The following is a 17,262-nucleotide window of genomic DNA, read 5'->3' as shown; positions in this document are numbered from 1 at the left end:
ATATATATATATATATATATATATATATATATATACACATATATACATATATACATACATACATACATATACACACATATTCCATATTCCATGTGTTTTCCACACTATACAACTATTTTGTGTTCAGCAGAAGAAAGAAACTCATACAGGTTTGAACAACTTCAGGGTTAGGGTTAGGAAATTAGTAATTTTTGGGTAATTGTAATGTTATACATGTATAACTACAAGTAGAAATGAATACAGATGGAGTTAGCCTACATTGTTACTGTCAGTTAATGTTAAATATTTATTTAGTTAAATTTGGTTTGAAGAGCATTCACTTTACATGTCTTAAGTCATTTTCATTGAAGTATTCAATAGTTCAAATAATTCAAGTGATTAAAAATATTAGTAGCAATTAAAATATTTAATTTCAAAGGTGTTAGCTATATATACTGAAATAAATGTAAGTATTCAACTTGAAACACAATTGATGCAAATTAGGTTGAAGTGGTAAGTGAGTCATAAGTACGTGACACTGTTTGCTGACAGTGAAAAGCAGGATGTACAAGGATCCACCTCTGGTAAATATATGGACTGACAACTCAAACATTTGTCATCACAAGGTCGAATTATTTATTTTCATGTATCAAAATATTATGAAAATAAAATATTACACATGGCATTTTAAAAATATATAAATTATGCAGATTATATGTATATATTAGAAGCTTTTGATCAGAACCACTGTTGTAGTCTAAAGAATATCATTTTTAAATAGGCTAGTTATATTCTGTAATGCAGTTTAATCAGTCTGACTTGTTTCCATGCTGTAGAGCAGTGGTTTTCTAAAAGCGTGAAGCCTGAACTTGCCTCAAGTTAAAATGTGTTCTTATTGATTAGTGGGTCACACTTTATAGTAAGTGTCTTTATGTGCTAAGATTTAATTAATCATTTCATACAATGCCCTTATTGTATACATGCATGTTTTACACTGTACTTGAATTTTAAAAATGCATTTATAAAATTACAGCTGTACTTAATATTTGTAATTACATCTATAATTATACTGTTGACCCTTCCCTTACACCTTAACTCATCCTTAAACCTAATCATACCACCAAAAACCTTACCCATATCTCATCTCAATAGTTGCAAAATTTTAAATATTACATATTATTAACCTTTAAATATATTATCACAAAAATGTCTATATCCAGAGGATTAAAGATCTTTAGCCATCTTGGTGCATCTGGAATCATAGATTCAAAGCAGTCAAAAGCCATTTTGAGAAAATCTTTTACCAGGACAACTTTGCCTTTTTGGCAAAATAATATCACAGTATAATCACTGCATTAAACAGTGGATTTACAGTGTTATTTTGCACAATTGCACAAGTCTGCACAAACACCACAGTGAATTTTATGACTAAATGACATAATCTGTTTATTTACAAAGTGAGGATCAGGGGTCAAGAAGTTTTATAACAAAAATGTTATAAAAATAGATTTTTGCCAGAAGGTTATCATTATTACATGCTTAATGTCTGTAGTTTTATCTGACATAGAACTAGCACAATTCAGATGAGTGTGTGATTCTAATTCTTTAATAAATTATACAAATATAAAAGTCAAATTGCAAAATAAGATTAGACATGTTTAAAAGTGAAACATCAAATCCCAAAGTGCTCGCAACATTAAAAATATTTACACTTTCTGTCTTCGAGCATTCATCTTCAAGGCTCATGGTTTGGTTTGTGACAAAATTCTGGAAAACAAAATCATGTAAGAACAAGCATTATTCCTTTATTCTTCATTCCTGCAATCACAGTAACATGTGATCTATGCTAATGTCCATGCATTTTTGGTCACAGTAATAGGAATATTCTTTCTCTTTGGAAACAAATACTTGCAGGTCATATGAAAGATGTCTCCAAAGAGCTATATAGTCCATGCACTTCAGAGCAAACATAAATAACACAACAGATACACTCTCAGAAAAATATGGCACTTTACTGGCATCTATGGTTTCATAAATAACTTTCCATTGCACAAAAGGTTATAGTGGAAAAAGTTTTTTCAGATTATTAAAATGTTCTTTACACTAGGCTTTGGAGCACAGACTTTAGTCTAATTTTAAAGAAGACCCTTGGCAGATTATTGTTAAATTGAAAATGAACTTAGAAAAAAATTGAAAGTTGAAAAAATTAATTAAGTTGAAAATGATTTCTAATTTTTTTTTTCATATATATATATGAAATGTGTCTTTTTTAAAACATGTTGAACTCATAAACTGCTAGCTGCTAGAACTCAAATTACATGCTCAACACACAAATTACTCTCAAATATTACAAGCACACGCACACACAAACACATACAAACCACACTCTGACATCCATACCAACACACCCACACAAATATAGCAAAGTATTTGCTTTATAGGCCAAACCTGAGAAAATAGAACCATCTAGTAAAAAATAGTAAAAAATGTGAAGCCTTGCCAACAGAATGAAAGCCTATTAATAAAGACTGCATCATTATATAGTTAAATGACCCTGGGATTAAAAATGGCCATTTTAATGGGTTTCAATGGGGGACATTTTTGTCCTTAAGGACCTTAGAGTAACCATTTTGTGTACCTAAATAGATTTATAAAAGGAAATGAAATGTTAAAATTCCAATTAAAATAATGTCCAAAATGTATGCAGTTGGCATTAACATAGGCAAAATGATAAGCAAAAAAAAATGAGAATAAAAACCCCTTTTGGAAACTTTTTTAAAAATTTTAAGAGTGTAATATATACCATTTAGGATGTAAAATGTACACTTTAACGATATGTTCCTTTAAGTTACTAAAATGCACCCTTTAGGTAGAAATATAAGGTTGAAATGTGTACCTTTAGACCCAGTGACAGTTTTTGTACCATTTATCTGAGAGTGTACATACTGAGATGTTTGCAGAAATGGAGGGATGTTCATCTGAGAGATGAAGAAAGAGAGAAATAAAGCAACTCTGATAACTGATAGCAGTCAGCAAAAAGGAAAGAAGACAGAGTCTGCCTACCTGGTTAGAGAGGATAGGAAGTGAGGATGATGGTGGAGAGGAAGCCCTCCACTGGTGTTAACAGAAAAGTGCTTCAACGCCTGCTGGAGTCAAAACCAGTGCCTGAAGCAAATCAGAGAGCGAGACGATTCCCTTCACCACATCCTCTGTGTCCACCAGCACTAGACGGTGAACCTGAAAGAGCATATGGACCATAGTCAGTGTAGAAGCCATGTTTCACTTGATGCGATTAAAAACAAGCCATCAGTTCTTGAATACTATAGACCAGTGGTTCACAAACAGGGGTACGTGTACCCAGTGGGGTATGTGAGGTGACAGAAGGGGGTATGCAAACAAAATGCTGAGTTTTAATTCTAATTCTCCACCTTAAAATAACATTAAAACTGAGCATGTATTTCTATCAGGTAAAATGCCATAAATACATGACATCCGATCAAATTACCTCATCTTTTGCAGTCAAAGCTGACTGGATTCACACAAGCAACGTGTATATATATGATAGGTTGCGTGCAGATTATGCTGCCTTGGCAAATCGTGCTATACTGCCATTCTTGACAATGTACCTTTGTAAAAGTGGGGATTTAGCACTTACTAGCACGAAGAACTATGGCAAGCCGTTTTAACATTTAATCCTTAAAACCTACAAGTATATATTTTCATGCTACTAATACTTGTTTTTTTGATACTAGTATCTATTTCATTAAGTATTAGTACTTATTCATTAGCTACTAGTGCTTATTCTTTAGGTACTAGTACCTTTTTAAATATACTAGTACTTATTCCAATAGTGTCTAGTATTTAATTATACCTAACTTGTTAAGAAAAAAAAATAGAACTAGAACTTATTTTTTAGTTACTAGTAACATTTTAGATCAAAGATATCCTTACCTTACCTAGATACTAGTACTATTTAAATAATCAGTATGTAAATAATATGTTGAATATTATTGAACATATCAAAGAGAGCTGACACAGGAAATGGAAGGAGAAGAGAGGATAAAGAAAATAAAATCTCTCTCAACTGATGTTGTAATTGAACCTGCTGCTGCAGGCTACATTATTATTAAAGGCTAGCAACAACTGAATTGCACAAGACTGTTTTTATAATAACTATAACAGACTTTATAATAGCCTACCTTTTTAATGGTATTAAAAAAATGAACAGGCATATGTTTTATAGTGCATATATACTCTTATTTTGACACGACTCACATTCTCAGACGCAGATTAATATTTAGAATTTTTGATTGTAAGGAATTATGAATGCTCTCCAAAAGCCCCAATCTCTGGGTATTGTGGTTGTTTGGCTGGTGGCTATGAACTGGTTTTTGGATCTACTTAACTGTTGTTTGGATTTATTTTTATTGGCAGTTAAGTCTTTATTATAGCCAATTGTACATTCAAAACAATAAATGTCATATTAAACATATATCTCTCCTTGCGTTCATGCTAACCAATTAGCTAATAAAGCAACAAAGCCAGTAACTTACGAAAAATCAATCTTCTGTAGCCTTAGTTTAGTCTGCATTACCATATGAACTCTGATTGGGTGGTTGAGAGTATACTCATGTTTATGTAATGATCAATTTGAAAGAAGATATATCTTAATATTTTCTTACTAGTTCCTTTGGTTGAAGATATCTGGTAATTATTCCAATATTGACTAGTTTCTTTTTAAATATTACTAGTAAGTATTCATTAGATGCTAGTACTTATTTATTGTATACAATTACTTTTAATTCGATGCTAGTACCTACATTAGACACCAGATTATTTTTAAATGTAACTAGTAACATTTCTTATCTTACTAGTCACAACTGCTTTTTTACCCGTCTTAGGTTAAGACTAGTTAGAACGACCACTGTAGAGTTAAAAAAAAAATCTTACTAGTAACATTTGGAATAAATACTAGTATCTAATAAATAGGTTCTAGTATCTATTGAATAAGAACTAGTAGCTAATTAATCGTACTAGTATCTATTTAATAGGTACTAGTATCTTATGAATAAGTACTAGTATCTAATGAATGAGTACTAGTATCTTTTAAAAAGCTACAAGTATCTAAAGAATAGGCACTAGTAGCTAATAAATAAGCACTAGTACTTAATGGAATAGATATAAAAATATATTTTATTAAGTTTTATATATAGGCTAGATATAAAAAATAAGTACTAGTAGCATGAAAATAGATACTAGTAGGTTTTAAAGATTAAATGTTAACACGGCTTGCCATACAAGAACAAATATATAGACAGACTGTGCATAGAGATCAATTTAAAATTCAAACTCTCTTCGATACAAAAACATACCCTGTGTGAGTTCCTGTGTTTAATGTTGATCACATTATAAGAATATCCACACGATTGCAAATGTGACATTGATTTTATACAACAGTTCAACAAACGAAAGGTATTAATATTAAGTGATGTTCATTTTAAACACAGTATTATCAGTATTTTTTGCAACAAAATAATAGGTCCAACGAATGCCACAGCAGAACAGCAGCACACAGCAGTGTTTGTGAACAAATCTGCGGCTTTGATCAAATTACAGCCACTTGCTTCATTACTGATTGAATGAATGGCTCGATGACTATAGTATGCTCGCATAAAGACAATGTCTTCCCGCCAAAATCGAAAAATCGATTTAAGGGGGCAAATATTATCGCTTACTGAAAAAGGTGTGACTGCAGAGAGAGGGTCGGCAGAAGGATGTTAAAAGCCTCAGGGGGTACATAACTCTAAAACATTTGAGAACCACTGATATAGACCTTATGTAGCCCCGCCCCTTTTCAGCGTCACGCTCGTTGTGTTCTGTCTTCCGGTTTGTATTCCACAGTTAAGATCTTACGGATTTATGAATGAACCACTCGTTTTAATATCTTCCAAGTATACTGACATTTGTTATGACATCCGCTTCAAACATTACAATTCTCATGATAACTTTTGTTAACTCGACAATAAGTAAAACCACTTCACCAGCTAATTACTCTTCGACAGCGATGCCATTTAACTTCCGTTTTTGTGGTAGCTCTATATATTTCTAAGACAAAATTCCAAAGATGGCTGTGCTCAATGTCATGTAACATGGCAACTATTTGTTATAATACCTCTGCCTCAGCGATGCGATCGATGATGGTTTCGAGGGTCTCGTGAGGGTAACACTTCAGCACCCCCTCAATGCAGCACCAGCGGCCCTGAATGGCCTCCTGCATCGTCATGTTCAGGTTGTTGTAGCTTTGCTGTGCAGCCAAATTCTGTTGAAGAATCAGGAAAACATGTATGCTCATAATACCAACTTTAAGCTTTGTTTAGTACATCTGAAAGTCATCTCTAACACAATCTTTGAAATAAGAGGTGTGGATTTGAGTCTACGTACAATGACATCAAATCTGGAGTAAAGAGCCACCACTTTTCCTAAAGAAAAAGAAAAATATCAGAAACCACTTAGAAGTAAAAGACACATGAAATATACTTTCGGTTGAAGAGAAACAAACAGCTGTACTCAATACCTTGCTCGTTGATGACGGGCAGGGCTGAAACCCGTCGCTCTACAAATATTGATAAAGCGTCATAAACTGTTTCTGTCTCCTTGATAGTCGCAATGCTCTTGAATGTTCCGATTTCCACTTCCTCAATCCGCTTCTGTAGAAATCGTGGCTTGGGGATCATAGAGCCCTGAGATTCATAAAGCAAATATTCAACATTCAGTACAGAGCTATGGTCACAGTCAACATAATGTAACACCAACACACTTTCATGGCAATTCATAACTATTTTGCGGTTTGGCGAATTGGTGGCTAATTCGTATGAATTCTTTCAATACTAGTTAAAAGTATCGACTCACTTTAAAAAAAATTATAAAAGATAAATTTGCGACTTTTTACCTCAATTTTCTTCCTCACAATTGCGAGTTTACATCTTGTGACTTTTCTCAGAATTGTGATATAACCTTGCAATTGCGAGTTATAAAGTCAGAATTGCAGGAGGATATAAACTCACAATTGCAAAGAATATAGTCAGAAGTGCGAGATATAAATGAGTTTCTCGCAAATTCTGACTTTATAACTCGCAATTGCAAGAGCTTATATCACAATTCTCTTTTTTTCTCACAATTTCTCGCAATTGCGAGTTATAAAGTCAGAATTGCAGGACGATATAAACTCGCAATTGCAAAGAATATAGTCAGAAGTGCGAGATATAAATGAGTTTCTCGCAAATTCTGACTTTATAACTCGCAATTGCAAGAGCTTACATCACCATTCTCTTTTTTTCTCACAATTTCTCGCAATTGCGAGTTATAAAGTTAATTCTGAGGAAAAAAGAAAACAATTCTGACTTCATAACACATAATTGCTAGAGTTTATACGAGATGTAAAATTTGCAATTGTGAGAAAAAAAAAGAGTCAACATTGTGAGATAAAAAGTTGCAATTACCTTTTGTATTTATTATTCAGTGGTGGAAACAATCTTCTCACTGATGGTTAGGTTTAGAAGTGGGGTTAAGGGTGGACTGTCACGTTTTTCCCCCTAAAAAGTTCATGTTTCAGTATAATTAACATTGTGCAAATTCATTCGAAATTGCCACCTTGTAATACAGTTCCACTGTTTCATGAGATTGGGTTGAAAGTGGATTGGGTTATGTTTTGATAACAAATATTTACTTTTGATAGCAAACCTAGTGGCGAGTAGGCGGCATACACACACAAATTGCAGTCAGCCATGATTAACTTCAATAACAGTGCTGGTTATTGAGGTGAACTCAAACCTGTTGAGAAATCTGCATGGGGAAAGCTTTTGTCCTTTAGCGAAATTCTCTGTTTTGTGGATTCCTATTAAAATGACTGTATTTCTCCCATAAAATTCACAGAAAAACTGTAAATTTAGGCAGCTTTTATTGAGCTTCTCATATGACTGAAGTCGCCATCTCACATGTTTGGAAATTATTTTAAATAGTATTACTCTTTATTAATTTATAAATAAAACACTTTTTAATGAGGTAAAAATGACTGAGTGCACATTTAATGCAAGGTTATATAAAGAGAACAACATAAAAGCTCTTACAAAGATGTGTAAGAACTTGAGGATACGTTTATGGGTGAGTATGTGGAGGACGTTCCCTGATTCTGGATCTATGACGGGTAGCCGGTGAATCTTGTTCTTCAGTAAAGAATAAATGGCTTTGAAGAGGCTGGCAACAGAAAACACAACTCTCCGTCACTAGAAAGATAAAAGAAAAAGAAAAAGCAACCAAAGTGCAGTAGAAGTCCTGGTTTACCTGGATCCAGGTGTGATGCTGATCAGGGAGTTGAGAGAATACTGTAGATAGATCTCTGGAAGAGGGAAAACATAGAGCTTAAAATTTAAAACATTACAATAATACATATACACACACATATTTATCCTTAAAAATATACACAATCACCTCTCCATGTTTCAATCTTGTGTTCCTCCAGCTCATAAATCTGAACCTAAAACAGAAAAAAACAAACATTATCTTATCTTTTATCAATGTTGAAAACAGTTGTGCTGCTTAATTTTTGTGGAAACCTAAGTTCAAAAGAACAGCATTTATTTGAAATAGAAAGCTTTTGTCACATTATAAAATGTAAACGCTCAAAAAGGTCAATGTACGCTTGTTATATCTTATGTTTTTTTTGCAATAATGGTTGAAATGTTTTTGGAGCCATGAGAACACATCGATACCATGAGGATTATTCAGCAACAATTTTCACAACTAGCCCCAGTTTCCCCTATATTTATCTTATCGTAATGATATAACGCAGCGCCTGAAAATAGTCGACCCTATAGTCTACTGAGCTGGGGACTATTTTCAGGCGCTGCGTCATATCATTAAGGTTGCTGGACCCATGGTACGGCAGCAAAGTTTCTTGATTATTACGCAGGAATGAGAGTGTAGTTCCTAGCCATATCAGCCTAGAAAATCGCAACTTTTCATTATCCGTCGGTCTTAGTACACAATGTAACTACAGAAGAGTCAAGTTTTAAATAGGAAAAATATCGAAACTCTTTGGTAATTTTTTTGAGAGAGATTCTAATGGTCTTGTCCGATTCAATGATCTATGCTAAGCTATGCTAAAAGTGGTACCGCAAGACCCGGAGTTCGGCTGAATGGATACAAAAATGGTAAAACTCAACTGTTTAACTCTGGGGGAGAGTTGTAAAATGAGCCTATTTCCAAAAAAAGTGGAGTATCCCTTTAAGACAAACAATGTGCAAATTCAGCATCACTGCTGAGTATTTTCTTCTTAAAACTGCAGTGAACCAAAGACAGTCTCAAAAACGCGGTGTTTCTGCGTTTTCTGACGTCACAAACTACCTTGTAACCAATCAGGTCAACGTGTTCGTCAACAAGTGGATCTCTGAGCTGGTGTGAGTGAGTGGAGGCGGGGCTAATTTGCATATTCATATTAAGACATGAAGTAATTTTTGTTCAAGGAAAAAATGCCTAAATATGTCATTTTGGTGATCAAAGACTACAGGGGGACTTTAAATTTGGGGAAAAAAAGGTGTTAGATAGTGGTTACCAAGGGTGATTTGTAGTAACGATGGAGAATGTTGATAAAGTCTGTAATGGTGAGCATCCCTGCAAAGACAGAAATAGCAAAAGGACAACATAAACAGGAGTACTCAGGTTTAAATACAACAGTTAATTCACACAGGCTGATCAGACAATACTGAACTTAAAGTTCTTAAGCAAATTACAGCTTGAAATTAAAGTACCAAGAGGCTAACATTACCATAAACATACTAACTCTCACTATGCACTGAAAGTGGAACACGTTCCTGCGCCCAAGTTTCCTTTCAGTAGGAGGATATGCTTTCTCATTAGCATGGCTATTATTACTCCCAGAGAAGGTTCAGGGGATTAGAGCTCTACCCTGCCATTTCCCACCAGATACCATCACCCAGGAGCCACACTAAACTTAGACGCTGGCACGGACGCAGAGGACGGGGTGTTGAGTATGATCAATCAAAGCTGTGTCAGCACACATACGTACGTATGTATACATGATGAATCTTCGCTTGTACACTGCCATTTCAAAAGTTTGGGGTTTTTGAAAGAAGTATCTTATGCTCACCAAGGTTTCATTTCTTTGATCAAAAATACAGTAAAAACCAGTAAAATTTTTAAATTTTATTACAATTTTAAATAGCTGTTTTTTAATATAATATACATTTCATTTTTTGTTTGTAAAAACAAACTTTTACACAAGTTTAATTTATTCTTGTGTTGGTAAAGCTGAATTTTCTGCATCATTACTTCAGTCTTTGGTGTCACATGATCCTTCAGAAATCATTCGAATATGCTGATTTGCTGCTCGAGAAACATTTATTATTATTATCATCATCAATGTTAAACAGTTATGCTGCTTAATATTTTTATGGAAATGGTAATACATTTTTTCAGGATTCTCTGATGAATAGAACGTTCAAAAGAACAGCATTTATGTGAAACAGAATTTTTTGATACATTTAATGATGTATTGATCGATTACTGCAGAGCAATACACTAATATCATGAGTTTTATATTATCGCGTCAGGTAGGGATCCATCCGTGTTAGATATAGATCTGGGTCGCAAAAGACCAGAATATGTAATAATAATTGGAGAAACATACATGCATTTAAGGGTACTGCTCTGATTTAGTCAAAAGCAGCTGATCATCTGTAGAAGGCGATTTGTGTGGTTATTGTGAGCAACTGTTTGCGAAACCACTGCATTCCAGAAAATCCCTGAAGGAGCAGAAATGTCATCCACTATCCTACATATAGGACCAAAATTAAACGGATGGTAGAGCTGGGACATAGCCGTTTATTGGGATTGCTAAGTGTTTTAGCATATGTGAAACATGTTCGCTTTCCTTAACATGGGTTAGGATGTTGCAGTGACATTATAAGATTTCAGTAATCTGATGCAGGCTCACAGCTGACCAACCACACTTTGACAGGCTCAGCAGAACCCTAAATTTTGCTTACCTACGAAACACTGCAGCTTGTTGTCCCATAAAGGTGCCGCTCTGACCCCGTTTGCAACCATTGCAAAGAATGCTTTCTTCACCTGTACACATCACTCACATATTTCACTGTTTATGCTCTCTGAACATTTCAATCTGGAATATATATACATGAATATTTTTGATGTAAATCAATCTAAAACACTGTAGTGAGGGATGTGACTTCAGCACATAAGCACACCTGCAGTGTTGTGTCAAAGATGACCAGTTTGGAGCTTGTTGGAATGGCATCGTAGCAGCAGTGACTCATGAAGAACTTGGCGTACACGTCTAAGTCAGGGTCTTGGAGAGGCTCTTTAGAGGGAGACAGAGAGGGAGACCCCTGCTGCAGGTCGGTCAGTCTGCAGCTGGGACAGTCCTGCTACACTCATACATCCTATTCAAAAACTAACATATTTGTAGTTTCATTCAGAAATCAGTCACACTTATCAAGGCATAAAATCTCCCCAGTAAGGATTTTTTCTCTTTACTGAAGAATCATGGAGTAACACTATTTTATTTATTTATTTTTGGCAATTTTTGCCTTTAATTGTGACAGGACAGTAGAGAGTTGACAGGAAGCGAGGTGGGAGAGAGACGGGGGAAGGGATCGGGAAAGGTCCACGAGCCGGGACTCGAACTCGGGCCGCCCGAGCGCGACGACGCTACATGTCGGTGCCGACTTGGAGTAACACTATTTGTCAGAAAAGAAATAGAGAAAGAAATTTGTTTTTGGTTAAACAATATAAGACAGCTAGAGTGGTCTTTTACTTCACATCTGAGACCAAAGGTAGCTATAGTGATGTTGTGTAGATTTGTGGCAGCAGTGATTGACACTAGGTGCACTCACGCCATGTCAGAAATAAGGTTATTACGAGATTTCGACTTGTAAAGTGTTCACGTCCTTGTAGAACTATTGATTACAACTTGTAAACTCAGAATTTTCAGGGAGCTCCGACTTGTACCACGGGACCGCTGCAGATACTTAGTGGCATTGATAGTGTTGCCAGACAGAGAGAGAAACACAATTCCAAACCCAAGGACATGAACAGCTCCGAGTAGAATTGCATGTGTTGTCATCTCATAATTACGACAAGGCGTGAAAGCAGCACCTTCTCACATTTCTGTTGTCGTCATAGTTGGGGACACTAAAACATAATAATAATCACATTGGTCATAGAGAAAGACGTGAAATTAGCCATTTTTGCTTAGTTTTTGGATTTAGTCTTAAACCCCCTTGAAGGGGACAAGTTGATCAACTTTTTAGGCTTACCATTTCTGGAAAAAAGAAAACGATTTTATAATCACCTTTGGTAATTAGTTCAAAACTGAAAATTAGAAGCAAAATATGTGATATTCGAGATATTCGCATTAGCTACACCTCTACATTTTAAAAACTAAATTACTAAGTGAATAAATAACTCAAAATAAGTCACTGGATTGAATGACAGAATTTCAGAGACTAGCTAAGAAATGGTTAAATGTTAATGTTAAGAAACGCACAGGGTGTACAAAAGATACCGATAGATACCTGTCCTCTTCATGGTGAGCCCCTCATCCTCCACAAAGGGGAACTAAAACAGAGAAGACATGGACTTTCAAGACATGGATGCTCAAAAAAGCATTCAAGAGAAGTGAAGAGGACATAGCATCACCTTATGTAACCTACTATTAAATCAAAAATATCAAAAGAAAATGTCAGCATCAATAATGTTGTTGATCTGTATATTAGCTGTGGCCTTGTGCCTACAGCCGAATCCCATAATGGATTGTGACTGTGATGTTGCTTAACCGCAAAAAAACTGTAATCCTGCAACAGACCACACAGAGAAGGGTCTATTATCTCAACAGTATGACTAGAAAGATAAACCAGGTTGCATAGATATAACATTTTCATGATATATTATATTTCTGACAATTAATTCAAACCTACCCAATCTCATGCAGCAAAGTCTAAACTTTACTCAAATGTTAACACTATTCTTTTGCTGCCGTGCAATCAGTGTTCTTTTTTCTTTTCTTTCTTTCTTTCAGGAAAAGCGCATGTAGTTAATTATTATCAGAAATAATGATGTTTTCATGCTACATATTTCTACCTCACCCTGAACTTGATCTACACAGAGGCCTTGTCTCCATGCACTGTTCAGATCTCCAAAAATAACCTCAATCATAAACACAATGTGCAAAGCAACCAGAAAGACTAGTTATGCATGTTATCTGTTGAATCCACTCAGCACTCGGTTCTTCAGCAAACATCAAGATAAATGTTGATATTATAATGTTTTCAAGTTTAAGCTGTCACAGCAGTTCCTGGAATAAGATTCACCTCATCAGAAACATTGCTCTGTGGGTCTTACCTCTGTCAGGGGGTCCATGTTCTGGTGTCCCACCGTGTCCCAAACGTTTTCAGTGCTTGAGCTGGCCTGACCGGAGCATACTTCAGCTGTACTCCCGTCCGAGTGCAGAGCACAATCTAAATCAGGAGAGAAAGCCGGCCCAGGCACGCAGAGGGCTGAACGTGAGACAGGGGGAGGAGAGTCACAGTTGTTGTGACTGTGAGTGGCTGTGTATTCACAACACCCCTGCATTAGACCTGGTCCTGGACAGCATAATCAGGACCTTAGTCAAAACATGTATAAGATGACTTAAAATCCAATGACATTTTGTAATGGGTCAGGTTAAGACATTTATGACTTGCTAATTTATTAATTCATGTTTAACGGAAGATCAATCAGCTGAAAAGCATAATGTGTACAATAAGGGCCACTGCTACAATGATCTCAGTATGTGCCTTCGGACCTTGTGTTCATCATTTCGTTCTCTGAGACTACATTAGGCCACAGAGAGGCTTTCAGTGTCACTGGATACATGTCTAGACAGTAATTATGAAGGCCAGTTTTCTTAACTCATACAGTACAGTGTCTCTATTTATGGGCAATAATGTAGCAGAAAGTTGAGATAAAAGAATTATAATTAAAGGTACAATTACTACTTTACTTCTGGTACTCTAAGCAGTAAAAATAAAACTACATGCGTCTTGCGGAAGAACATTGTTTTGGCTCTGCTCCTCTGCGCGAATGAATGTTGTTCGCAACACAGGTGTAAAAGTCTAAAAGAAGATTGCATCTCCTCACAAACCTAATACTGTATATCTTGATTTTGTTGCGCAATCACAGTCATGCAGATTATCATATGCAACGTGGTGCCATCCGAAGGCAAGTTTTTGATCCGTTTTACGTGCGATTCTTAGTGTTTTATCACCATTATAATTTGTTCGGTCCTAACCAAATATTTTATCTACGATTGACTTCTCCGGGCTGATGTTCTCACTGTTTTAGCTCCTGCAGTACTAACAGAGGACGCGTTATTGATAGATTCATGGCCCGTGCCTCTCTTATCTCCAGCTTTCCTCAGAGTTCTAAATTGTGCCCAAACATGCTTCTATCCGATGATGGACACGATCGCTGCCCATAGTGTTTATGGATTCAATTTCTAAAATATACTTTGACTGATCTGTGTGTGCACCGTAGTATGCTACCAATTTTAGAGAGACAACTTCACCTTGCAGAATTAGTCGTCTGTTAGCCTAGCTCAACAAGGTTTAGCCCCACTGCAAGTTCAAAAGTATTATGCATCAGCAACGACTGGCACACCACCAACAAAGAGAAAAACACCTGAACATTTACGGTCAAAGACTTTTGCTTCCCTCTCTTCAGAAATGGCAGAGATGAAACGCCTTCTTTAATCTTTACAACCCCCAGTATCAGCCATACCTACACCAGTAGATCAGGGTGGCTTTCAACTTCTGCGTACTATGGAACTGGATGTCCTTTCTATGAGTGCATCCAATTTGCATTTCTATAGTGAAGAATTGGTGGAACCTTACATGCAATCGTGTGTGAACTTCATGACAGAATTCTCCAGTGCACTTGCAGGTACCAATGTGCCAAGAAGGAGGTCAAAGACAGCCTGTACTCTAGCTTCAATGGCCGAGGCTGATTCCATCATGGGAATCGGGCACCCGAGATCAAACAGCCAGTGGCAGCATTGGTGATATTGTATGATGAAGCAATAAGAACTGGACATACTGACACATTATTGAAGGCATATGAGTCAGTAACTTATGTAACTTGAGCAGAGAATACTATCTGGCAGCTGCTTCTTGCCTGTAATTCCACATAAGGGCCGTCGAATGTGGACCCTTCTGTGCCTCAGTTCCAATAGACAGCCTGTATGCGTTCCCTCCATTTTCACTTCTATGGGAGACATTATACTGAATATATGAGTACTTTTAGTTGCACCTCAATGGCCAGCCAAACCATGGTTTCCTCTTCTAATCTAAATAATTTGCAGGGCCAACCATGACAGCTCCCCTTCAGAAAGAATCTCAGAGGGAACCTCTCTCCGCCAAACGGGTGTGTTTGCCATCCAGATTTGTCTCGTCTTCAGCTTTGGGTCTGGCCAATGGGTCCAGTTCACTGTAATTGTGGTTATGAATCAGCAGTAATCAACACCATTGGTAATGCCAGGGCTACTTCAACACGCTTCATGCTGCTGGCTCAAGGATTTTTTCTTCTTGGTGTGAGGATCAAGGAATTGCAATTCACTGTAATGCGCAAAAAAGTAAAGAGTTTCTTACAACATCTATTAGAAGACAATAAAGCAACTCCTACCTTAAAAGTGTGTGTTGCCATCATATCTGCTTATGCTCCAGTTGATGGTCCTTCTTTGGGATCTCATAACCTTGTTAGTAATTTTCTAACAAAGGTATTTAAAGGCGGTTTGTTTTATGCCTTTTCGTGAGTGGGACTGCTCGTACTCAAATTCCTTTGTGCACCACCATTTGAACCATTGGGTGTCGTGGCCAGTTATTTCTCATAACTGTGTTGGTACTGTATGTGTCATCCATTAGTGCTTAGCACCGCCTCTAGTGGTCAGGAGGAATGAAACAGAATGCTAGTTACGTATGTACTGTAACTGTGGTTCTGTGAATTCCAGACATTCAGTTCTTTGTGATTTGGAATGCGCAAGAAAGCATTCCGAGGCTGGGCACCGGGCTACTGCGGATTATACCCTTGAGACTTGGCCTACATCATGACGGGACTTTGCTGTTATATTTTCATAACCTATCTGGCTGGCGCTACGATAATACACTGGTGCTTAGCACCACCTCTGGCGGTCATTCGGAATTCACAGAACCAGTTACATACCTAACTAACATTGTGTTTGTTTTTACAAAAGTTGATTCCCGGAGGTTTTTTGCTTTGCGTGGTCCATGGTCAATCTTCATGCTACTCCCACACCTTCCATGTTCCAAAGCCATGTTTGTTTACGAATATGATGTGACAAGTACGGGCAAATGACGCATGTCCTGTCCCGACTCCTCTAAAAAATAAATCATTTATAATAGGGTTAAGAGCATCTGGATAAAGGGAAGGTATGGTTTGGAAAATGCATTCTTTTTGTACTCTTATTACAAACATTTAGGTTTTTTTTTTTATAAGTTTTTCTAGCATCTCTAGTTTTTCAGGTCTAGAAATAACACTTAAATTTAAGCTTCCTCATTTATCCAGGTTTTCCCAAGACCATGGGAACCGTGCCTCTTAAAAGAAAGAAAAATGTAACTAAAATAAGAAATATAATTTTTAGGGCCCCTTAGAAGTTTTTTTGGGGCTCCCAGACCCCTAGTTGAGAACAACTGTTGCACACCGTTTTCTCAATTCGCTAAGAGCAATAGTAATTGTACCACTTATTATAAAAGTAAACACATAGTAAGTGTTCAATAGTAACTAAACACATACTAAAGGGAATCTGCCCCTATGAGACACTATTCCTGTAACCTACCCATGCAGAAATACCGGTCAGTAGGGGTGTAACGATAGTTATATTGAGATTTCGCAATATAAAAATGCTACCATTTGTATAGTTGATGTATCGATATGATTTGTGATATAGAATTAGTTTTATCCAAGACTCAGCTTACTGTATTTATAAGGAATAATTCACACAAAAATGTAAATTATGTCATCATGTACTCACCCTCATGTCGTTTCAAACCTATAAGATTTTCGTCCAACTTTCAAAAACAAATGAAGACATTTTTTTTTTAACCTGAGAGACTTCTGTCCCTCCATTTTGAATCCAAATTCATGTCTTCTGAAGTGACACAATGGCTTTATACGATGGACACATTTACAACGACG

At 36.3% G+C, this 17,262-nt stretch overlaps 1 protein-coding gene across 2 annotated transcripts; it reads right to left on the bottom strand.

Annotated features, from left to right (window-relative positions):
- Positions 1 to 594: 594 nt before the first annotated feature.
- prkag3b (protein kinase, AMP-activated, gamma 3b non-catalytic subunit) lies at positions 595 to 13,666 on the bottom strand. 2 transcript variants are annotated; one of them, XM_084122239.1, is made up of 14 exons: positions 13,417 to 13,666; positions 12,591 to 12,633; positions 11,262 to 11,374; positions 11,043 to 11,124; positions 9,590 to 9,648; positions 8,467 to 8,512; positions 8,320 to 8,374; positions 8,106 to 8,232; positions 6,554 to 6,719; positions 6,421 to 6,458; positions 6,152 to 6,298; positions 3,043 to 3,216; positions 2,876 to 2,957; positions 1,262 to 1,746 (listed from the first exon to the last, which is right to left on the bottom strand). In XM_084122239.1, the coding sequence occupies exons 1-12, from the start codon at positions 13,645 to 13,647 to the stop codon at positions 3,100 to 3,102; spliced, it is 1,224 nt and encodes a 407-aa protein (XP_083978365.1). In that variant the 5' UTR covers positions 13,648 to 13,666; the 3' UTR covers positions 1,262 to 1,746; positions 2,876 to 2,957; positions 3,043 to 3,099. The 2 variants fall into 2 exon arrangements, with proteins under 2 accessions (XP_083978364.1, XP_083978365.1); XM_084122238.1 differs by lacking the exon at positions 2,876 to 2,957 and having other exon boundaries at positions 595 to 1,746; positions 13,417 to 13,662.
- Positions 13,667 to 17,262: the final 3,596 nt, after the last annotated feature.

This window comes from Abramis brama (assembly GCF_963993115.1).
Source record: "Abramis brama genome assembly, chromosome: 8".
Classification (NCBI taxonomy): domain Eukaryota; kingdom Metazoa; phylum Chordata; class Actinopteri; order Cypriniformes; family Leuciscidae; genus Abramis; species Abramis brama.
This window is presented reverse-complemented; position numbering and strand designations above follow the sequence as displayed.

Coding starts and splice junctions, on each gene's coding strand:
- prkag3b (XM_084122239.1), bottom strand. CDS start 13,647: ATGCAGGGGTGTTGTGAATACACAGCCACTCACAGTCACAACAACTGT. Junction 9,649..11,042: donor CAAGCTGCAGTGTTTCGTAG/GTAAGCAAAATT, acceptor CTGTCTTTGCAG/GGATGCTCACCATTACAGAC. Junction 8,233..8,319: donor AGCATCACACCTGGATCCAG/GTAAACCAGGAC, acceptor TTCTGTTGCCAG/CCTCTTCAAAGCCATTTATT.